General features: G+C 48.0%; 2 protein-coding genes across 3 annotated transcripts in view; one reads left to right on the forward strand and one right to left on the reverse strand.

Annotated features, from left to right (window-relative positions):
- Ush1c (USH1 protein network component harmonin) overlaps positions 1-18,271 on the reverse strand; it is a 45,470-nt gene extending 27,199 nt beyond the window's left edge. For both annotated transcript variants that reach the window (XM_048359346.1, XM_048359347.1), the window contains exons 1-9: positions 18,129-18,271; positions 7,133-7,200; positions 5,885-6,028; positions 5,600-5,738; positions 2,200-2,308; positions 2,078-2,102; positions 1,848-1,905; positions 1,446-1,540; positions 11-95 (exon numbers count right to left, since the gene is read on the reverse strand). In XM_048359346.1, coding sequence (XP_048215303.1) covers positions 11-95; positions 1,446-1,540; positions 1,848-1,905; positions 2,078-2,102; positions 2,200-2,308; positions 5,600-5,738; positions 5,885-6,028; positions 7,133-7,200; positions 18,129-18,164 — 759 coding nt within the window. In that variant the 5' untranslated portion in view covers positions 18,165-18,271. The remainder of the gene's footprint in view (positions 1-10; positions 96-1,445; positions 1,541-1,847; positions 1,906-2,077; positions 2,103-2,199; positions 2,309-5,599; positions 5,739-5,884; positions 6,029-7,132; positions 7,201-18,128) is intronic.
- Positions 18,272-20,935: 2,664 nt separating this feature from the next.
- Otog (otogelin) overlaps positions 20,936-23,012 on the forward strand; it is a 62,288-nt gene continuing 60,211 nt past the window's right edge. The window contains 4 exon segments of the mRNA XM_048361288.1: positions 20,936-21,032; positions 21,439-21,499; positions 21,659-21,719; positions 22,633-22,708. Coding sequence (XP_048217245.1) covers positions 20,936-21,032; positions 21,439-21,499; positions 21,659-21,719; positions 22,633-22,708 — 295 coding nt within the window.

The following is a 23,012-nucleotide window of genomic DNA, read 5'->3' on the forward strand; positions in this document are numbered from 1 at the left end:
GGTCACTCACCTCCAACCCCACCTCTGCAGACAAAGATCCGGGCTTCACATGGCTGATGAAGATGCCAGGCTTCTGGATGGGGCCACTGGAAATGCTGAGGGAGATAGGAGTGTGGGTAAGGCTCTGCTCTCATGTCACCCGCAATCCTTGCTCATTCTCAGTGTCCTGCCTGTTACCTGAGTGTCCAGAGCTCAGGCTCTGGGACACTCACAAGCTCAGGATCCAAGGAGGTCCTGTGTGTCTCTCTCCCTTACAGCATGACTTCCATTGCTACCCTGGGTAACAGCCTTAGAAAACTACTTGTGATTTTTTTCCCCTACCTAGTTCCTCACCCAATATACCACAGGTCTGTTTCCTGCTTCCTGAACTTGCTGTCACCCTTATGATTCAACTGCCATTCTTTTATTAGATTTTATTTCTTTCTTCTTCTTTTTTTTTTTTTTTTTTTTTTTTTTTTTTTTTTTTAGATTTTCATCTTATTCCTTTTTCTATCCCAACATTAAGGATGGCACTTGTATTTGTTATTTTCCCTCTTCTAGCTCTGGTTAGGCATCACTAATCAATCATAGCACTCTTTTCCACTAAGCTGGATACAGTGTTAGAATCTTTTCAGAACAGTCCCTTAGGCAGCCATTACTAATTGATTAGAGATGGCATAGATAGGAAACCTGTTTTCTACCTGACTCAGGATGAAGCTTTATCAGAGTCCTTGCCACCCTACATTGTAACTACTTTTATGATTGGCTTCTATACTAAGTTATCATTTTCCAGAAAGAAAGATCTTTTTATCATTTATAAAAGTGTTAAGTAAATGTGAATTAAAGAAAATAAGAATGGATTCAATAATAATAGCTAATATTTACCAACTAACTTACTACCTACCAGACATTAAGCTTGGCACTTGACTTCCTTTATAATCTTATGAGACAGATATTATTACTCCCAATGCATAGAGGGGAAAAAAACCCTCAGGCTTAATTCAAGGTCCTGGATCTCAAGTATAGACCTGATTCTGAGTGGCTATAGCACCTTGAAGGCTTAAAAAGTCCTCATGTGGCCCAAAGCCTGTTTGGAATTCCCTGGCAACCTCTTAAGAAAGTGCACAGGTAATTGGTGGCAAGGAAACTGTGACAGAGATGAACAGCTGTACAAGGTCCTTTCTGCAGTGACTCCAGGGCCCCTCCAAGGAATGTGGCTCTGCCTCTTGGCCTTGATTTTCTCCTCTTTAATGGAATATGTTAGTGCTGTCCCTCTGGCCCTACAAGTGCTTGTGAATCTTGGGGGGGGGCAGGGAAGAAAATGATGAGATGTCACCATCACTAATATAGGATAAGTCCCATGACAGGTGTCCTCAGAAGCAGTGGTGAGGAACAGGAGAGGGGCTGGGGGTCTGATGAGGGATACTGGTTGTGGCTGAGCCTGGGGTATGACTGCTGCCACTCACCTACAGCCAAGGCCTCGGGAGCCCACCAGGCTGATGAAGACCTTCTTCTCTTTACTTGTTCGACTCCCAGGGGAGCCTAGACTGCCACGTCCCCCCTGGAGAAGGGACAGAAACAGAGTTACTGGGTATCTATGTGCATGCAAGTAGCCCTTGAACTTGTGAGACCTGGTGAGCACTGATGAATTCCCATAGGCCAGAGGGCCACAGTGCTCTCTAAAAGGTGGGTCTGAACAAGGGATGACAACTAGAGGTCCACCACCCACGTGGGTATTCTGAGTGTGTTGGGGGCTGTGTGAAGCCCCTGAGGACATATCCCCAGAGCAATCTCTCCATTCCATACCAGCTGTCCCTCCTGGAGGACCATCCTGTCCATGCCCCATCACAGGCAGCCCTGGGCCTTACCCCAGTTTCTGACACAAACTGATCCACATACTGCCATTTGAGGGGCTCATCAGGAGAGCTGAAGGGAAGGGAAAATAGAAGGGTGATTGTTAGTGAGAGATGTCTGAGGATCCAGGTTCCAAGTCTAGAGCTGCCATGGCTGTCATCTTTGTCCAGGAGCAGAGCTGGCCTGGAGCCTGGGGAAAACCAAACCTTAGGCTCTGCACGTATGGGAAGAGGGTTCTGCTCACCTCTTCACGGGTATCAGTCCAATGTCTGTGGGATAAAGACATGAGTTAGAGTGGATTCTCTGATTTGGGGCTGTACACACCCACCCTCTTCCTCAGTCCCCAGGCGTTGTAGCCTCACTCACGTCTCACTTTGATGGACACAGTCTTCTTGGTGCGTATGAGGTTGATGACCTCCTCGTGTGTGCAGGAGGAGATGGAATAGCCATTGATCCGGACGATTTCATCCCCTACCTTGGTCAAAGAGAGAGCAAATGAGTCCCAGGGAGAGGGAGTGGCAGGTGGCAGGGCATGTCTATGACCAGACACTCCTGGCTTGCTCTCTAAACATGGAACTGACAGCCATGCTGCCCCCAAGAACAACTTTGATATGTACCCTAGTACTTCATCCCAGCCAACTTACCCTCCATCAGCCTGAGGGACCCCAGGGCAGACCACACTTCCAAGCAGTCTTTCTCACAGATGAGGAAACCAAGAGAGAGGGTGGGGTGCTTAGGTGATGGGTGGCAGGACTGGCGCAGGAATCAAGACTATCCTTTTACTCTGGTGCCTGTTTCATCCCATTGGGGTGCAATCAGACTCTGGAACCCATGCAAATCCAAGCTCCAAGCAGCCCTGCCTGGCCTTTGTCCCACCCCACTCTTGTGTGGCAGGCTCTTCATCTCTGTTAATCACTCCAACACTTGTCATTGATTGAGTAGGAATGAAGACCTACAGCTCCTGACCCAAATACACAACACAATACACCCAACACAAATACACAATCTCTCTTTTTCCATTAGAAGGATATTCAATGAACATTTCAACTCTGTTGTGGTCCTAATCTTTTCTATTATAGGAACAACGTAGAACATGAATTAGCTTTGGTATTCCAATGTCCTAGGTTAAAATCCCTGCTTTTTTTCTTATTAACTTGTGATTTAGGGCAAGGATTTGAACTCTCTGAACCTCAGCTGCCCTTACCTGTAAAATGGGGAGTACTGGAGTTGCTATGAAAATTAAGTAAATTTGTGTGCCAGCATCTGGTTCATACCTAGTGCTCAGTAAACAGTTGCTACTGTTACCATTATGCCTAAGGCCCAAGTATGCTGCTCAGCTCTTTCTTCTCAGAGCTTAGGCCATTGCAGGCTGAGAGGGCACATCCACGAGGACATATGTGGGGTCTGTAGAGTTTGAGGCCTGCAAGACCAGCTCTGGACACAGACCATGATGAAACTGATCACTAATGAATATGGCTAATTCTACCTCCTGGGGATTAGTCATATAGCACCTCATGGAATAACCAAATTGCTGAAGGACCTTTCTGTATCAGATGATGAGACTGAGAGTCAGGAAATGGAGATTTAGAGGGGTTGAAGTGACTTGCTCAAGGATACCCAGCAAGCAAACAGGGCTGCTGGGAATTGTAGTCAAGTGTTCTCAACAGAAGATAACAAATGTTGCCTCTTGGGTGCCAGGAAGCAGAAAAGAAGGGCATGTGGCCAAGCTTGGCTGCAATTCCCTGCATCTTGCCCTCTCTGGATCCCTGCCATCTGTCAGTGCCCTCAAGACTCATGGGTCAGCAGAGATTACCCTGTCCATCTTACAGAGAAGACAACAGAGTACAGAGGATCATTCTCTAGTCCTAGAATATACAATAAAGTGTATAGCATAGTCTGCCCTGTGCAGAACTGAGGACAGACCTTAAGACAGAACACTCTGGAAGAGACCTTCAAACCATCCAGTCGGCTGCAAGAACAGGTGAATGGAGCCCTAAGATTAAGTCCAATTGAAGCATTCAAGCCCCCACAAATAATCAGAATCTCTAGTCCAGCCAGGCTGTATGAATCTGCCCTTCCCCTGCCTTTTAGAATCTTTTCCCTGCTTCCCTTAGACTTGAGAAACTTGAACTTTGGACAGGTCAATGAATGAAGACATTTATTCTCCAAATTTCTTTCCGTTGAGTTCCCTGTTTTGTTCCTAAAGGGAGTTTGCCCAGGACTCCATTAGAGTGATTCCCATAAATGCCTGGCTTGAGTTGCAGGATCAACTTCCCTCTCCCCACTGTTGCTCATGGAATCCTGCAAAGGGGCCTTTGTGTGGAGAGCATGGAGACACGATGATCTGAGGGACAGAGGGACAAAGGCACAAAGGAGAGCTGAACCTGTCAGCCCCAGAAAGGGTAGATAATTCATAAGCCTAAGAAGCAGCTGAGAAGGTGAAAGTCTGAGTTTCATTAAATGCCTTCCTGCCCCCAGCTGTGGGGCACTGCTGAGAACATGAGTCCTGGGAGCAGAGCTTGCCCTGGAAAAAAGGGAGCCCAGCTGACACCAAAAGAGACACTCATTATGTTTTCTTCTCTGGTTGAGTTTCTGGGCTGGAAAATGTGCCGCAGAGGAAAGGAATAATGAAGAGGCTGAAATTTCAGCCGTCACCAGGAGCTGTGAGACAGGGATTTAGAACAAAGCAATGTCTGTCAGCTCCTTCTCTCCACCCTGTACTCCTTGGTGTCTGGAACCATTAGAGCTGGAGGCCCCTGGAGCCCCAGGCTCCGCCACTGATTGGGATGCTGATAATAATCACTATGGAGACTCCTTTACCTGGACAGACAAAAACCTCAGATATGTAGCTGCAGGAACTCCAGGGGAGAGCCATCTGGGGTGCTGATGAGAGATCCCTGGCTTGGCATTAAGAGACGCAGGTTCAACTCCTAGCTCTGCCACTTACTGGCTTCTGAGGCTCTATTAACTGTATAAAATGGAGACGAGGGGCTGGGGATATGGCCTAGTAGCAAGAGCGCTTGCCTCGTATACATGAGGCCCTGGGTTCAATTCCCCAGCACCATATATACAGAAAATGGCCAGAAGTGGCACTGTGGCTCAAGCGGCAGAGTGCTAGCCTTGAGCAAAAAGAAGCCAGGGACAGTGCTCAGGCCCTGAGTCCAAGCCCCAGGACTGGCCAAAAAAAAATGGAGACGATTCATCCAACACAATAATGAGAAATGAATGTTAAGCCCTTGCCTAGTCCACACAGTGTAAGTGTCCACTAAATCTCCTTTTCTCTGATGATTTATCAAACACACAGCATCTACATGTCAGGCACTGTGACTGCACTTGCTAGTGTTTGCTTGTTCCTCATGCAACCTGATGAGGTAGTTTTATCAATCATCCCATTTGACAGGTGAGCAAACTGAGGTCTCAGGTCAGATCACTAAAGCCGTACAATGAACAGAATGTCCCTTAAGGTCGGGTGGTCCAGTTAAAGTCTCTGCTGTGTTGGTCTTTCTTTTTCCCTGTTCCTGAAACACCTCAGCATTAAGCTTCATGTCCCAGACATGACCACATTCCTCTTCTGAAAGAAGGAAAGATGGAGGACAGGAGGCAGCAACAGCTGGGCCAAGATAGAATCAGTACCCAAACTTGACTCAAGAAAACTGATTCTGTGTGCCTGCAAATGGATGTTAGAGCATGCTGGCCTCATCCTCTCTCAGAAGCACAGGAAACAGAGTGGCCCCTGGCCCCATTCCCGCAGACTCCACTTATTTACCTGGAGTCCAACGCTGTCTGCTTGGCCGCCTTTGATGAGGTGGGAGATGAAGAGCCCACAGCCAAACTCAAGGCCGCCACGCACACTGAGGCCAAGGCCTTCGGGGTGCAGTCGATCCAGACGGACCTCCTTTAACTTCCTGTCACGGTGAGGTGTGAGCAGTCAGTGACAGCCCAGCAAGGGTCTGGCTGCCAAAGTAGTACTGCCCTTTCCTGGGGCGTTACCCCTCCCAGCCTCCCTCCCACTCTCTCTCTGGTGCCTCTAGCCTGGTGGCTTCCTCCACACCTGGAGCGCCGAGGGGTCAGCTGGTCATATTCCACCTGGTGCTTCAGTGGAATCAGGGGTCGGATGGCATCAAACAATGGCAGGCGGCTGGGCTCATTGATGACCAGCTTTAGATCCCCCACAAGCACTGTGACATCCATGGTCCTGCAAGATACGGAGTACCAGGAGCTTCATCCCTGCTCATGACCTGGGTGTCCCAGGCTGAGTCCCATCTACTGGGGTCAGGCGGAGGCATCGAGGAGAACTCTCTTGAAAACTCCAGAACTCCTACCTCAGGGCCATATGTTGATGATGTTTCTCATACTCTCATCTCCTACCTGGTCTGCTGGTAAACATCTAGCAATTCTGGTATCATACTACCTCTCACATGCCTTTACACCATTTAGACTCAACATTACCAGCTGCCCACCAACTTGCTCACTCTTATCTAAGTCATTCTTCCATGGGCTTCCTACTGCTCAGAGGACAAAATCCATCCTCCTTGGCCTGCTCAGAGGCCTCCATGAGCTGTCACTGAGGAACTGCTCCACTCCATGTCATCAGTGTACTCCAAGTCCCATCCTCCCCCAAGTTACCTGTCACTCCCCGTGCATGCCCGTGTGTCCATACTTCTGCACCTTTGCAGATGCTAGGCACTCACACTGAGATTCCTTCCTGACAGTCCACCTATCAAAATCCTCCTCATACATCCCTGCCCAGCTCAAGCCTCCCTAGCACCTACCTGCTCCAGTAGTTGGAAGTGAAAACTATACATTTGTATTTTCTCTCCCCTTAACAGTTATTGTATTCTAACATGTTAGAATTCTTCAGGGTTTTGGTATCAGTCCATCTCTCCCAACCAAGCTGGAAGTTACTCACTTTGATTCTGCCTAGTGCTCTACTGATGGCAAGAGCTTAAAGCTGAAATATTGAATGGATCAAAAAGCAAGTGGGAGACCAGAGACACAAGATGTTATGACTGGAGTAGCTGGCCTCTCTTGTTCTGTCTCAACAATCATGCTCTGTTGAACCTCTCTTGCTACTTGATGAACTTCATCACCAGATTATGAGTGATCTGAGAGTAAGGGTCAATCTTTGTTTACCAAACACTCCTGCTCCCTAGCCCAGTGAAACACAAAGTATTTGTGCAAACATTTATGGAAACTGAATAGGCCAATGGTATGCCTGAGCTCCATTGTCTGGACTTCCTTCCTTGAACACAGAGGCTCCCCTGTGATTGGCTCACGGGAGCCAGGCCCACACACTTACTGGTGGTACATCCGTAACACATCATAGAGATAGTCCTTCTCTGCATCATTTTCAATTAGAAAATCCACCTGCAAAACCAAAAGGCAAATTAAAGCTCCAGACCCAGCAGCCCACAGCACACCCAAGAGGGAAACCATCAAAACCTTCCCAGCAGTTATGTAGACTATGGCTGCGAGGAAAGGAAGGGGTCCAGGGGCCACACTTATGAATTAGACCCATACAGAGTACTTGGGGAGTGCTCAGGAATGTCATTCTGCACACTCAGAGTGACCAGATTAAGGTTTGTCCCCAGGGAGTGTGACATACATATACACACACAGGGATGTATACACATATGTACATATGACCTCACATGACATGACACACGCTCACGCCAATGTTGCCACTCACCCCATGACTCTGTCACCCATAGCTAGAAGCAGCCCACACTGACTTACCTGATGGTGACTATAGTGCCGGATAAATGCTTTCAAAAAGGATTTGGGCCACTCACTCAGATAGCACATCCCACTCTACAGAGGCACTCAGTCACTCATTTCCACGGCGACTTCTATGCCAGGGAAATTCTTCTCTGTCACTTCTTGGGTTTCCCTGAGTTCGGTCCACTAATCAGCCTCCTGTCCACTCCTCTCCCCTCCCAGGTCTCTGCATGTCCCTCAAGTGGGAGCGTCAGGTTACATCATTTCAACTTTGCTGACGTCAATGGCTGAGACACCAAAGGTCAGGTTCAGGAGCGGTTTCATTAGCACCTCAATCCCAGGGGAGCTGGTGAGCCAGAAGCCCCACATTCAATTCTTTAGGGACAACTCAGTGTGAGTCTCCATGGGCTGTATCTTTGGCTCTCTCTTCAGCCCAATATGGAGTAGTAGCATTAGGGGACACTGGATGGGTCATGAGGTCTATCAAGTTTCCTGGCTCAAGAGTGTGGACCCCCACCTCAGCCTTCTGCAGAGAGAAGCTGCTTTGGAAGCTCAGAGCTTCCAGCTGCTTGGTGCTCAGAGCAGGGATAGGATAGCTTTGCCTCTTCAGGGTGTCTCAAGGGTTCTAGAAGCCCAGAGTCAGTCTGTCTCAACATTGGAGGTTTTCTAGCCTAAGTAGGGAATATTGATGTCCAAACTTGATCTAGTAGTATGCCCTTTGTCTAAAACCAGGCTGAGCATTTCACCGAAAACAAACCCAAGAGGCTGCCTTCCATGGACTCACAGTGTGGGTGCCAGCTTTTCCCATGGGGCACTCCTTCCCTCCCTTCTGTGTTCCACACCACACAAATGGGTACCTCCAAAAACACCCATCAGTACCAGGGCACAGCCTAAGCTCTTGTTACCCACATGGCCTTGACCTTCGCGAGAAGTGTGAGGACTTCCCCCAGTCAGGCCTGGGATACATACATTGGCTTACGATGCAGAAGGTGGTGCAGAGAAAAATCTAAGTCCCCTAGATGGGGCCAGAAATACATTGGTGAACGACTATCATATCATTGTAGGCTCAACAGATTCTCTTACACTCAAAGCCAAAGCCAAATCCAAAACCTTTATCCTGACATCTTCAAGCTTTACCTCTTCTCCTCCTCCTTCTCCTAGCTGTGAGCTGGTTCCTTTTAGCAGCGTTCACAGGCTAGATGTCTTCCAACCCCAGGACCTTGGTCCATGTTGTCCTTTCACTCATCCCCACCCTGTATGGCTGGCATCCTTCTTCCATGTTTACCCAAACAGACCCCACTCCCATCTTCCAGAGCTATTTTAATTCAGTCATCACATTACTTACAGTATATAAGTTTATGGTTTTTTGGTCTGGCTCCTTTGCTTGATTAAAAACCCCATGAAGAGAAGGATGAGATCTGTTTTGTTCTAGATTCCTCATGCCTAGCACACTGTAAGTGCCCAGTAGGTAAGTATTGAATAGATTTGTTCCCTGCTTCCAGGTATGCTCACACTGTGTGTGTGTGTGTGTGTGTGTGTGTGTGTGTGTGTGTGTGTAAAACCCTTGTCAACAGCAGGGTAGAAAAGTGATCTTCGCAGCATTCCCAGGACCCCAGCTGTATGGCACCAGAATCTTTTCATGGCTGTATGTCTACCCTGCCAGCCCCATGAGGCCCACATTGCCACATGGTTTTGCAGAGAGGATGGAAAATGTGGAGTTCACTTATTCAATGCCACACAACTAACTCACAAACAGAGCAAAGATTTGGAGCCACATCTGACTCCAGAGGCTACACTCTTACTGCTGTACCACACTGGTCCAGTGGGACTCCGTCCTATCTGGGATAAAACTCTCAAGGTCGGGGCTGGGAATATGGCCTAGTGGTAGAGTGCTTGCTTTGTATACATGAAGCCCTGGGTTCGATTCCTCAGCACCACATATATAGAAAAAGCCGGAAGTGGCACTGTGGCTCAAGTGGCAGAGTGCTGGCTAGCCTTGAGTGAAAAAGAAGCCAGGGACAGTGCTCAGGCCCTGAGTTCAAGCCCCAGGACTGGCAAAAAAACAAAACAAGCAAAAAACCCCCAAAAAACTCTCAAGGTCTCCTCGGGCTAGGAATTCCAGCCTTTGCTTTTATGACATCTCTAACCCTTATCTCTCCTCCACACTATTGAGAAACCTTTTATAGGTCTGGATACAGTTCAGTGATAGAGAGTTTTCTGGAAGCATGAAGCTCTGGGTTCCTTCCTCAGCCCCATTCCCTCCCCCCTCCTGCCTCCCCCAAAAAAGATGGGGGGGGAGAAAGATGGCAGGAAGGAAGGAAGGAAGGAAGGAAGGAAGGAAGGAAGGAAGGAAGGAAGGAAGGAAGGAAGGGAGAGAGACAGAGAACAAAAAGAAGGTAAAAGAAAGGCATGATCCATAATGAGGAAGAAAGTATAACTTTATTTGCTTCCTTGTTTGTATGTTGAAACAGGTTCCCTCTGTATACACCAAACTGGCCTCAAACTTGTTATCCTCCTGCCTTAGCCTCCTGAATGCTGGGATTATAGAATTGTACCACTCTGCTCAGCTTCTGAACTTTGTTATTTTTTTCTGTTTGTTTATGCTTTTTGAGACAGGGTGGTACCTCAGGCTGGACTGGAATTTATTGTATAATTCAAGCTTGTCTTGAATTTGTGATTCTTCTACCACAGCCTCCAGAGTGCTAGTATTATAGGCATGAACGAGTGCTCCCAGCTTCAGAATATCTGAATGTGTGCTCTCTAGGGGGAGCATAAAAAGCCCCTCTGCTGTGATAAAGTAAGGACACTCTGACCAAATGTTTAAGCCTTTAGAATGGAAATCCTTCCCATCCCTCTTTGCTCAAACACCCTAATTTATACTATTTAGGTTTAAATAGAGATGGCTATCTTCAGCAGATCACATTTATTATATGCTGGATGGAAAGCTGAGATAGAAAACAGGAGAATTTGAGGTCTAGAATTCTGCTTTTCTGACTTCCCTGAGCTAAGCACTGATCAGATGGAGATAGTTTCTGTAAAGAGAGCCCCTTCCTGGGGGTTCCAGGCTCCTGGCCATTGTAGGCAGGCTTCCAACATTGTATCTGCAGAACCTCACCCTTAAACTATGTCCCACCAGTCCCCTTCAGAGGCAGCCTGCAGGATTCAGCTTCTTAGCCTTATGACCCCACTCTCATTGGCAAGGTCACCCAAACCTTGTCTTTGTCTGCTTCTCCTCTGTCATGCACATGTACAAACTTCTCCCCTGACACACTGCACCTCCTCATCTCACTCAGAGATTCCCCTCTACCTCCATAGCCAAGCAAACCACCCCCAAAGACCTCATCTATACACCAAACAGTTGGGGCAGTAGGTCTGGTTCATGTGGCCTACTCTCTAAAGACAAACTCAAGTGATTATTCAACTGGAGAGTGTACCATGGAAGGACCCAAAAATGTCTCCAAGAAGACTCAAGAAAATAGTTCTGCTTTGTTCTCTGAAATCACACTCCGACCTCACCCTGCAGGCCTTCACAAATACTGAAAACAGAAAGACAGAAGTCTTCTGAAGGCTTGTTGAATGTACAATGACAAGGCCACTGTTACTCAGCCTAGACTTTTATAATATTAAAAAATATATAGCATACACTACTCTTTCCTCCTGGAATTCCACATAGCACCCAAAGATCATTTTTGGGAACCCTGGCCCCTGCTCCAGGGTGCTTTGTATGGTTCTTAGATACATATCAAGCACTTATCCTTTCCATCATGATCTTGGTTTCTTTGTAGTTCCGAAACTGTCCTGTGTGTATACAGAACTCAGTGGTGTCTGTTGAATGCCATTTAAAACTCCACTAGCACAGGACTAGAGCCTTCCTTCTCCCCTCTTGGCCCAATCCTGGGCTACCACTTTCTGGTCACTCCTCTGGATACATCTACCACAACCTTCTTGGACCTGTCTGCTCTAAGTACACTTTCAGCTTGTCATAGAAGAGCAGGTGCCAGGCCCACTCCAGATAGACTGCTCTACCTCCTTCCATCTGAGCCCTAACTTCATTTAAGGTAAGATCCAAGTTCTCCCAGAGCATTTGCCTCCTTTCTGTGGCTCTTGTCCAGCTTGCTCATTTGGGTTACATGCTGCCATGTCTGAGTACTTCACAACCTTCTTAACTCCTTACAACCTTCAGGGATAATTATCTTTATCCCCATTTTGCAGATCCAGAAATAGAGGCTCAGTGAAGTGACAGGGCTGAGACTTCAGCCTATTCCTATTGGCACTAAAACCTTTGACTTTTTTTTTCAACCACATAAATCCATTTCAATCCAATATGGTATCCACAGATCCTGTGGGGTCTATTTTCTTTTGTGTGCACTAATACACATTTACCAAACACTTACTATATACAAGACACTAGTTTCTTTTCTTGGCCAGTCCTGGGGCTTAGAGTCAGAACTTAGAGCCTGGGCACTGTCTCTGAGCTTCTTTTGCTCAAGGCTAGCACTCTACCACTTGAGCCACAGCGCCACTTATGACTTTTTCTGTTTACGTGGTACTGAGGAATTGAATCCAGGGTTTCAGCATGCTAGGCAAGCACTCTGCCACTAAGCCACATTCCCAGCCCACCAGTCTTCTTTCTTCAATTAGATTTAGAAGGCTTTTTCTTTTCTTGGCTCCTACTTGATGTAGGGAAAGAAATACTAAAGGAGCTTATCATCCACAGGTAACTGTTGGTAGGGGAGTTCTATCACACCATCACCTCCATCTCCAGCTAGCATTATTGTGTTTTTTGGCTGATGCTCGGCTGGTATTGTACTTTTTGGTCCATGTGGGGCGGGAAAGAACACCTCTGCCCGCACCATGTTCTAGGCCTGTGCCTAGGGCACGAAGTGAGGGTGGGGCCAACACTTGGGTTTGGCCTTGGCAGCTTTCAAGCTGCATCTCTGCACCCCCCATGGGCCCGTTCATCCAAGATGGCCGCCCAGGAGAACCACATAGTATTTAACTTTATGTGTGCACCTAGCCAAGCAAGGAGAGAGCCAGTTGAGAACAAATTAAATAATGCATGTTGTTTCACTCTACACGCCCTCCCTGGGCTGCTATGGAGACTAAATGGGTGACATATGTAAACCATTTAGGCTCCACAATGTGTGATTTTTTTTTTTTTTTTTTTTGGCCATTTGTATCCTCCACCTCCTCTGTCCCAGAGGCTTTTCCTTTAGTCCTTTATGGGAAGTGGCCGGGGGGGGGGGGGGGGCAGACTTCGCTGGGGCTCCCATGCTATCTTGCTTCCTGCTATGCTCAGCTACTGGGAGGGGTTGCAAGCTGAGATGAGTGGTGTGGGGAGAAAGGAGCTGAGGCACCTCGTCCCCATGGGGCCGCCCTGAACAGGCTCCTCCCTCTGGGCCTCTCTGTGGCCCTGGCTGTTCCAATGCTGGCGACCCTCCCTCTCCTGGGCAGGTGCTCCCTACTGCTGGCCCTAGGGTGCAGTGCTTCCTGCTTGTTCCCACCACCCATTCGTGAGGCTTAGGATGTAGCACTTGCTTTGTGCTGTGGCCCTGGCAAGGGTGGTCCCTATATCATTTCCTGTCTTCATTCTTCCTCCATCTTGAAGATCCCCCTTCCCTTTCCTGAGATATCTGTCCTATCACTCACTCTCTGTGAACCCACAGCATTCCACCCTCTCCACTGCCATGGTTGTGTAGGACTTTCTCTTCTTGTAGCCTGACAGAGGCCTGGGAGTGAGTGTTGGGGGTGAGGTCAACAAACCCTTCCTGAATTGGTTCTGTGCCTCTGTTTTTTTTTTTGTCTCCAGCTGTTTTTGCTTTATCTATTTTTCAGATAAGGTCTTATGGTTTTTGCCCAGGGCAGCCTAGGACTGAGATCCTCTTACCACTACCTCCTGTAACCAGAATTACAAGCATGAGCTGCTGCACTCCTTTTTAAAAACCCTCCTTCCTAAAATAGAGAATGTAATACTTTCATTTGAGACTAATCATTGTTTTCATTGCTAATTCAATGAGTTAATAAGAATAGTTTAGAAAGCAATAAGCTCCATGTATTTGCTAAATCACACTACATAAAAATAAATGAATACAAATTCAACAGCTATAGTAGCTGGTAGTGCTGTTTGCTAGCATGAATAGGATTAAAAAGATCCAGCCCTATATCCTCACAGTGAGTATCTCAGTCAATATTGATGTTATTGCACTCTTTTATTTATTGATTGATTGATTGATTGATGATTGATTGCCAGTCCTGGGCCTTGGACTCAGGGCCTGAGCACTGTCCCTGGCTTCTTTTTGGCTCAAGGCTAGCACTCTGCCACCTGAATCACAGCGCCACTTCTAGCCTTTTCTATATATGTGGTGCTGGGGAATCAAACCCAGGGCTTCATGTATACGAGGCGAGCACTTTTACCACTAGGCCATATTCCCAGCCCTGTTATTGTACTCTTATTTATCATTCCCTATCTTCTTAAAAAGCGCCATTGGCCAGGCGCTGGTGGCTCACATCTGTAACTCTAGCTACTCAGGAAGCTGAGATCTGAGGATCACAGTTCAAAGCCAGCCTGGGGAGGAACGTCTATAACACTCTCATCTCCAATTAACCACCAGAAAACCAGAAGTGGAACTGTGGCTCAAAGTGATAGAGTGTTAGCTTTAAGCACAAAAGCTCAGGGTCAGCACCCAGGCCCTGAGTTCAAGCACCATGGCAGACCAAAAGAAAAAAACAAAGCCACTCCATTGTAACAGGATTGACATGTAAAAAGCTGCACATACTCAATGTACACAAACCTGAGACGTCTGGTGGTAAATAAACACACACACACACACACACACACACACACACACACACACACACACCTGTGGAAGCACTGCCACCATCAAGCCACAGACATAACCTTCCCCTTGTCAAGTCCTGAGTGGCCATCTGGTTTTAGCACTTGATCCAGGCTTGGCCCAGCCTTCATACCTTCCTTTCCCTTGCTCTCCTATCTTTCTTGCTGGTCCTTTGCCTTCCCCTTCTCCCTTCCTCCAAGACTGGGGGCTCAGCTCTGTCCTGGCTCTTCGATTTGCCCTCTCTCTTTCTAAGAAACCTCATCAGTCTCCAGGTTTTCAGTACACTTCCTACGCCATGGATTTCTCAGCATTCATCTCCAGGCTTCTATGCCCAGCAGCCTCTCAGTCACTTCTCCATCCAAAGGTCTCCCAGAAAATCTCCACCTTCAACCCTGTGGTGGACTCTGATTGCGATCACTTCCTGCTCAGTCGCCACTCATCTGCTCCTCCTCTCAGCACATGGATGTGCCTGCTGTCTCTCTCCACACCCACAGCCATCACATAGCTGACCAGCCTGTCAGCACCACCCTGAACTCGTTACTGAGTTGGACCCATGCTCCTCTTAGTCTGGCTGGAGTCCTCTATCCACTGCCTTTATAGAGCAGCCGGGGGCGGGTGGGGGGGGGGATATCCCTTTAAAGTGCAAGCCAGTCATCCCACTTATCACTCTTGAAACAGAACTCAAAATCCTGACATTTGACAGGCTCCTCTACCCACTCTTCACTCTGCAATTTTCAGACACATTGTCCCACCCACTCTTCCTAAACCTAACAAGCACTCAGACCTCAGGGCCTTTGTGTTTGTGTCCTCTTCCTAGAAGGCTCTTTCATGTGTATTCCATGACTCCTCTTTTCCTCTTCTAGGCCTATGTTCAAATGATATCTCTTCAGAGAAGGCTTTCTGATGACTTTCTATAAAAGTTCCACCTGTTTTTCTTTATACCTCACCCAGTTTATTTTTTTCACAGCACCTATCATACTTGGTATTGTGTAATGATTTGTTGGTTTATTTGTGGTCTGTCTTTCTCCCTAGGATGTGTTCTCTAAGAGGGAGGGCTTTTTTTGTTCTTCAGTGCTTACAGTACTGGCATACCTTAGGAGCTCAGTAATTTTATGGCATGTATGATCGAATGACCAAGTGATCAACAAATCCCTAGCAGACTCTTTCTGATCTGATTCATCTATACCCACTCTTATTTCTGTTACCCTGGGCAGGGTACACTGGAGCCACTTGTAAATATATGATTGCGGAAGAAGCCATAAATGCTTTCTGAGCAAATGAGTAACCAAGTGCCCACAACCTGTTGTGCTGTGAGCAGAAAGGCTGCTTTGAAAAGCTGGCTTCCAATGGAGAGACCTTAGTCTCCAATCATATGTTCGAAGCCCATCTGGTGCAACGTTGTTCCTTGTTACTGGGAAAAGCAAGAGCTGCCTAGTAGCCTTAGGAAAAAGTACAAGCCCATAGAAGCAATACTTGGCATCTTTGGGTTTGTCCAGTTTTTGGAGATACTATAGGCCCAAAGCCTATATTCAATGCTTAAATTCTTATTTAATCCTGATTGTCTCTCATACATATGCATTAACTCCCTCAGAAGGTTTGAGATTAAGTAACTTGCTCCAGGTCTCACAGGCAAGGAAGGGAGTGACAGGTTGAGATTTGATCCCAGTTCTGCCTAGTTCCAGATAATAAACAGGGAGAGCACAGCATTCAAGATAACTTTGTTTCACAAATTAGAGGCTTGACTCACAGAGGGGGTAGGTAAGTTGCCCAAGGCTACCCAGTAAAATCTCTTACAGCATATTATCTTAACTACTGCCTCCAGCAGGTAAAGACTAAGATTACAAATGATCCCCCTAGGGTAAATTTTCTCTAAAAACATCAGAAAAGAAACAATTAGAAAGCAAGCTGTAAACCCCCGCCCCCAGCAAGCCTCTATTACGTTTATCTCTGTCATTTGCTGCTTCCTTGCTCCCAGGTCTTAGATGATCCCCAGACTGAGAGAGAAACTTTGCTATTTCCCAGGCATGAGGGCACAAAGTCCAGCCAGGGCCTTGGCCAGCATGGCACCTGCTTTGCCTGCACACACTGGGGCATTAATAGATAATGTCTCCTGTGATGAGGAAGGGCAGTGTAGTGGAACACAGAGGCCTGAGGCCCTTGGGAGCCTTTCTCCACCTAGACAGGATGTATAGTGATGAATCTGGAGTTCATTCAGATATTGGGGACCCTGGCAATTGCTCTCAAAAGAGGCAAGGAATAGGTACCCCCAACAGGATAAAGGCAAAAGAAAACTGGATATTTTTAGCCCAAAGGTAAGAAAGTGAAATTCAAGCCCAGAGTGGGAGACAGGAGGTTGAGTTCCTTCAAAGTGGGTTGCCTGAAATCTACACTCAGAGAATGACCTCAGGGGCTTAAATTTCTCCCCAATCATCCCTCAGTAACAGGATGTACTGATGAGCTCAGTAGTCACCAGCCCCCGGTTAGCTGTCTCTCATTCCTGGAAGTGCGAGCTCTTATTCCTACCACTGTTAAGTGACCCTTGGTGCCCATGCCAACCTCTGGTCCCAATATCATATGCCCAACTATGGGTAAGTACTAGTATAGGGTCTGCCTACAAGTGATTTGAGGAGATACACTGGGTCTGACCAGAGTGGATGCTCAAAATATGAATTACATGAATTGTTGACCAAAACCACAGGCTCAAATCCTTGGCTTGAGCCTCACAGTGCTGCTGGTTTCCTCCAGGCCCAGGAGGGGAGGGGAGGGAAGAGGAGGAGAGAACAGGGGAAGGGAGAACCATCCTGATCCTCCCTTATTGAACTCTGGCCTCTCAGACTGAGATGTTCCTCTGCCTAAAGATGTGGCCCTTACAAGGCTCTGGGATGGTCTCAGGGCCCACAATTGTGCATCCCTTGGGCAAAGCCTGTGGGTGGTTTATCCAAAGTCTTGTTGGAGAGGTATGCCCATTGGGTCCCCTCCCTGGCTTTCTCTGGCCTCTAGGGTGCTCAGATCCTGTGCAGAAAATGCCATGAGTAAAAGCTCTGGAAATTCTACGAATAAAAGCTCTGGAAATGCTGTCCGAATAAAAGCCAGTGACTTCCAATCAAAAGAACTTAGAGAGCAGTGGACATACAGGAAACCATGAGGCCTGATGGCTGGGCAGGAGCTCTGCTTCATACCCTCAGCTTGGCTGCCATCAGCTCGGTTGTCCCAACTCAGATGCTAGGAGTGCCTCTGGCACTTAGGGGGGGCTCCTCCATGCTTCTATCATATCATCTTTCCAAGTCATCCAGCAGGGCAGAGAGGGGCTCAGTTTCTCTTCTTCGACCCTTGCCACTCAGGCCCCAGGCTTTCCCACTGGCTCCAACAGTCCTGGGCCCAAAGGGGCACCTATAAGCAGTATCTTGTCTATGAGCATAACTGGAAGTTATCAGCCCCTGGTGAGGAAGGAGAGATATTTTGGGGGGGGGGGGCGGGGAGAGGGGTCAGTTTGGCAGCCCTTACACCTGGACTTTCAGTGCTCTCACCTTCGTTTTGCGAGTGATCTCCATGGCAACCAAGCAACCCTGGAACTCCCCCCCCCCCCCCCCCCGCCCCGGGCCTCCAGCTCTCCCTCAGCCCTCAGCCCAGGATGAAAAGGTTGGGTAGCACGGCGGATGTCCAGTCCCACCTCCCGTCCTGCCTTTGACTCCAGAGTCCCCCATAGCTTAGGGGGGGGCACCCCTCCCTCGCACTTCTGACCTTGTGCCGGAATTCTCGGGCCACTTTGCGGTCCATGGCTGAGGCCGAGGGAGCAGCGTGGAGGCCCACTTCTTCTTTGGGAGCCCGGGCAGCGGAGCTGGCTACAGCCTTGACCGTGACCCTGGCCCGGCCTCCTTCCGGGACTAGGGGCGGGGCCTGGGTGGGAGGAGGCGGAGAGGAGGTGGTTGGAAGACACCTGTCGTGAGGCGTGGAAGAAAAAGCTTCTGGTGTGTGTGGGTGCTGGCCGTAGTGTTGGTTTCTAAATTTGCGATTGTGGAAGACGATCAAAATGGTTTTTGGTACTTTGTGGAGCCCAAAGTAAACTCCCATCTCTTTCTTCATTTAGATGGGTAAGGGGTGGAGTCATCGAGTCAGTTTTCTCTGACATACTGAGACTGAACTCCTGGTCACACATCTCACATTCAGGAGACATTCCACAGTGACTTTTTTTTTTTTTTTTTTTCCAAGCACTCACCCTACTATGAAGGAACTGGTCTTTGATCTGTGAACTCCTGGAGGCGGGGTGGGGGTGGAGTGCATTGGGCTAGCCCTTATTGTGGCCCAGGGAGTCTGAACCATAGAGAGCTCTCTCCAATGACTCCTAGCCCTCAACTTCTTTACCTGATAGGGCCCAGCAAAACAAACAAGCAAAGCAAAGCAAAACACAGTTCAGTTCACTGAAGCATAGACGTGCTTGGCAGTTAACATCCTGATTTAAGGTGACCTTTACCCAGACCCTCCGGTTCATTTGATTCAATTCAGCCAAAGTGTGTTTACTTCATCTATCCTGTGATGGATGCACCAAGGCTGGATCAGATTGAAAGTAAGAGGAGGCCAAGGGAGGGCTGATGAACATATGAGAAGGGGGTAGGAGGAAGAGTTTAATTTGGGCTTGAATTTAACCAGGGTAGCCCTCTAGTCCTGTTTACACCTACCCCATCAGGGGCAGGGGCAAGGAGATAGAAGTGGCTTAAATCAGGTAGCCACTTAGAGTTGTAGCTTCAGAGTTTGGTCAAGACCCCTTCTCTGGCTCCCTCTCCCAGTAGCTCAAGTTTTGCAAGCAGGCTAAATTATCACCTCATTTAAGTTTTAAATCCCTCTAGAGGAAGAACCTTAAAATATTATCCATGTCAATTAACTAGTTAATTCACAAGTGAGGACATGGATAAAGATTTAAAGAAAATGATGTGAGATTTTTAATGGCCCAGAAATAATCACTAAAGACATATTTCTCTTCCCATTTAAGCCCCTGAGTCTCTATGTTACTTAACTGTGCCATATAGCTATTTATTTAATATATTTGATAGAATCCTGGAAGAGTGGGAGTGTCCTTACCCAGAAGAATGTAGTCCATGGCCTTCTCCCTCTTGACAGGAGCCACACAGACTTCTTCCTTCTTAAAATGCTCTCCACTTGTTTGTTGTTGTTTTAATTGTAAAGGGCATGTAAAAAGGGGGTTAAAGTTACATACATCAGGTATTGAGTACATTTCTTTTTTAATAGTGTCACGTCTTCCCTCATTTTCTCTGTTTTTTCCTCCTGAACCCCTCCCCCACAAGCTGTAGAGTTTATTTTCAACATCACGTCTAGTGAATATTGCTGCTGTATTTATTCACCCTTTATCCCACCATTTCTGTGCTCCTTCTTGCCCTCCCCCAAACAGATAAACTTACCAGACAAAAGGTACAGAAGTCAAAAACAGTGACAAAGGAGAAAACAAACAAAAATAACCTCATTTCCATTTCTTGGGGTTTATTTCGATTAACATCATTTTATATGATCATATGCACATAACTGTTGAGGCTTTGTTATCTTCTCCTAGGAATATCCTCCGTTGGTCTCCTTGTGTTTCCACTTGGTTTTGAGGACAGTACTGATTCCTGGTTCTCATCTCACCTTTCCTCCGAAACCACCCTGCTGTAGCCTATTTCTGTAAAACTCCATCCTTGGCTTTCTCCTCTTCCCCTTTCATTCTATGCCTATGGATATACATATCCCATGTGAGGACAATTTTTTCCTTTGTATGTCTATAACAGTACATGGCACAAAACACATACTCAACAAATTTGTTAATAGATAAAATGAATGAATGTCCAGGAGTCTACTGGACCAATCTTTTCCTCTTTCCCCTTCATTATAAGTAGGTTCAAGGCCTGACATCCAGTATATATTCCTCAAATATTGATCATGTGAAAGATGCTCAATTCCCCAAGGCTCCAGGGTCCTACTTTTCACTGTTTTATTTTAATTTTTCTTAGAGAATGCTCTTGTTTGAAAAGATCTATTTTTGTCCCCAAGTCTGGCCTTGATGGGGACAGTGATATGAGAATGTGTGGTCAACATTTGTTGAGCCAGTGCCAGCACTCAGAGGGCTAAGGAACCAGTATTGGGGAGCCCAAGTGGTAGCACAGGCTAGGATTCTGCAGGCCTGAGCCCGTCCTGGGCTTCACTGTGGCTCTCTGTGAAAGGATAGAGTAGAATCAGACTCCTACCAGTCCTGGTAGGACCAGTCACCTGGTCTCTGGTGGAAGTGGCTTGCAGGATCCTGAACTAGGCTCTTCTGGGAAAGGTAGTTACAACAGATCTAGTACAGCAGAGGATGGGCCCTCACCGGGAGTCTAACGTATGCTAATGAGATGGGCAGTCCTGTTACACTAGCTGGGGGAGGAGTCAAGCGCCTTAGGGGAGGGCTCCAGGGAGCTGTAGCCACTTCTGTCTGCAGAGTGGAGATGTGACCCAGCATTAGCAGAGAGAGGCACTTCGGGGCCAGACTCTGCAATCAGGCTCCCGGGTCTCCACACGCCCCTATGGGAGCCCTGGTGCCTGTGCTCTACTTGGCAATCATTTGCATCTGGCTGCCCCAGGGCGAGCAGGCTGTGAAGTCCTGGCGGGTCCAGCGTCAGGGTGAGAGGGGTGTGGACTGGGGAAGTTGGGGGTTCCCATCGGGGCACAGGCTGAAGAGAAGCAGGAAAGAGGGGTGCTCTGAGGAAGGACAGACCTTCCCAAGTAGAGGAGAGACTAAAGGCAAGAAGATCAAGCTTGGCACCAGCAGGAAAATGGGTCCCAACTAGGTGGGTGGGGAAACCCAAGGTAGAGAAGCAGAGAACTGGGACCCCCAAAGAGGGGGGTGGGGGGAAGAGGGAGACCCATGTCCCAGAAGGACTTCCAGGGAGCTGAAACAAGAGCATAAGAAGACTGCAGGGAGAGAAAATGAGGGATGGTGCCATGATGTGGGAGAGGCTTTCTAGCAGGTGAAGGAAGGTGGGAGAACTCACAGAGGGTGGACGCTAATTCCCTACCCCCTCTCCAGCTGCAGCACCCACACTGTGGGCCAGTGCAGAGCTGGAGCCCCAGCAGGCCCCAGAAACCAGGTGAGTAGGTGTATACTGGCAACCCCTACCATCTTGATTCCAGGCACGAGTGACCCCAGATACTTAGTTTGTAGTGAGGATGGGGGATTGGGCCTAAGGATGAAGGGAGGCTTGGGAATCCCCAGCCTCCCACCCCTGCCAGGCTTGTTTCTCATCTAGTCACAGCTACCAGGAGGAGACCCTTGCCTTAGAGGATGCCACAACAGCGATGAGAAGCCAGGTAAGAGGTCAGAGGAAGGTGACTTCCTTGGGGGTGAGGCATGTGGACACAGAAAGGTTATGTAAAAGTTGTTGGAGAGAACCTAAGAATCAAGGCGCAAGGTAGGTTAAGAACAGGGAAAACTGGCAAAGAATAGTGATCACTCAGGAGGTCAGAAGGATGGGGGAGGGTTACAAATGTCAGGGGATGAAGTAAAGAAACTTCATCTGCTAATGAGGGGCAGAGTTGGGACTGGGCTCCAGAGACCAAGGTTTCTGAATGCTTCCTGTGTTTCAAGTCCTTTGTTGGAGGCTGGGGGTTCCGCCTGGGCTCACAGGGATGCCTGTGAGGGAGAAAGACATGGAGACAAGCATCACAGTGTTGCTTGCAGCTTTTTGGCTATATGAACAAGAACATACCCTTCATGGAGGGCAGAGACTCTTCTCACCACATCTAGCATGGTTCCTGGTGTATGGTACTGATGAAGAAGCCGAGGATCTGAGAAGAAGAGCTATTGTGCCAGAGTCCCAGGTCTAGGTGACATTAATTCCTCAGGCTGGAGTCCTAAGAAGGCAAGGGTTCAAGTCTTCTAGAATGTAGTGACTGAATACTCCTGATGTTCAGCACTGCCTTTTCAGAGGGCATTTATGTCTGATGAGACAGAGGGCTGTGAGTTCTGTCTGGAATTGTCTGTGAGTTTGCTGCAGATGCCACTTAGGAGTTTTCCCTCCAGATCCTGGGCTTCTCTGAGCCTAGGACAAGTCTGGAAATCCCGAGGGCCAGGAAAGGTGGTGTAGCTTCAGGAGTTGCACTTTGAGGCTGGGAACCGGCCCTCTGCAGGTGCTGAAGAAAAGCGCTGTGGCCTCTAAGAAAGTCAGAGGCCCAGCCTAAGGTCATCCCTGATTGTTTTCCTTCCCACTGCTGTCTCTAAAAGGAGGCTGAAGGCCTGGACTCTGTGGTCATGTCTTCCTGGGAAAGGCGGCTCCATCGGGCAAAATGTGCACCATCTTGTAAGTGGCACCCTCCTTTTGACCTGCTGGCTGTGCTTGCAATGTTCTGGCCCACAGAGAGGCCAAAGAGGACAGGCAGATGCTTTCCTTGAGCCTGCTGTGACTTCTTTCCTCTGTTTCTGTCTCTTTCTCCTCCCTGAGCCTGGTGTCCAGTTCCAGTCTGCTTTCGCCTTCCTGCCTGAGGAGATTTTTCTTCCTGATTCTGTTTGTGTGACCGTGGCCCAGGAGCTCCCCCTTGTTCTGTCTGACTTTACTAAGACTGTTCTTTGTTTAGTGTTTGTTCCACTCTCACATACACACCCTG

Source organism: Perognathus longimembris, chromosome 13, assembly GCF_023159225.1.
Source record: "Perognathus longimembris pacificus isolate PPM17 chromosome 13, ASM2315922v1, whole genome shotgun sequence".
Taxonomy (NCBI): domain Eukaryota; kingdom Metazoa; phylum Chordata; class Mammalia; order Rodentia; family Heteromyidae; genus Perognathus; species Perognathus longimembris.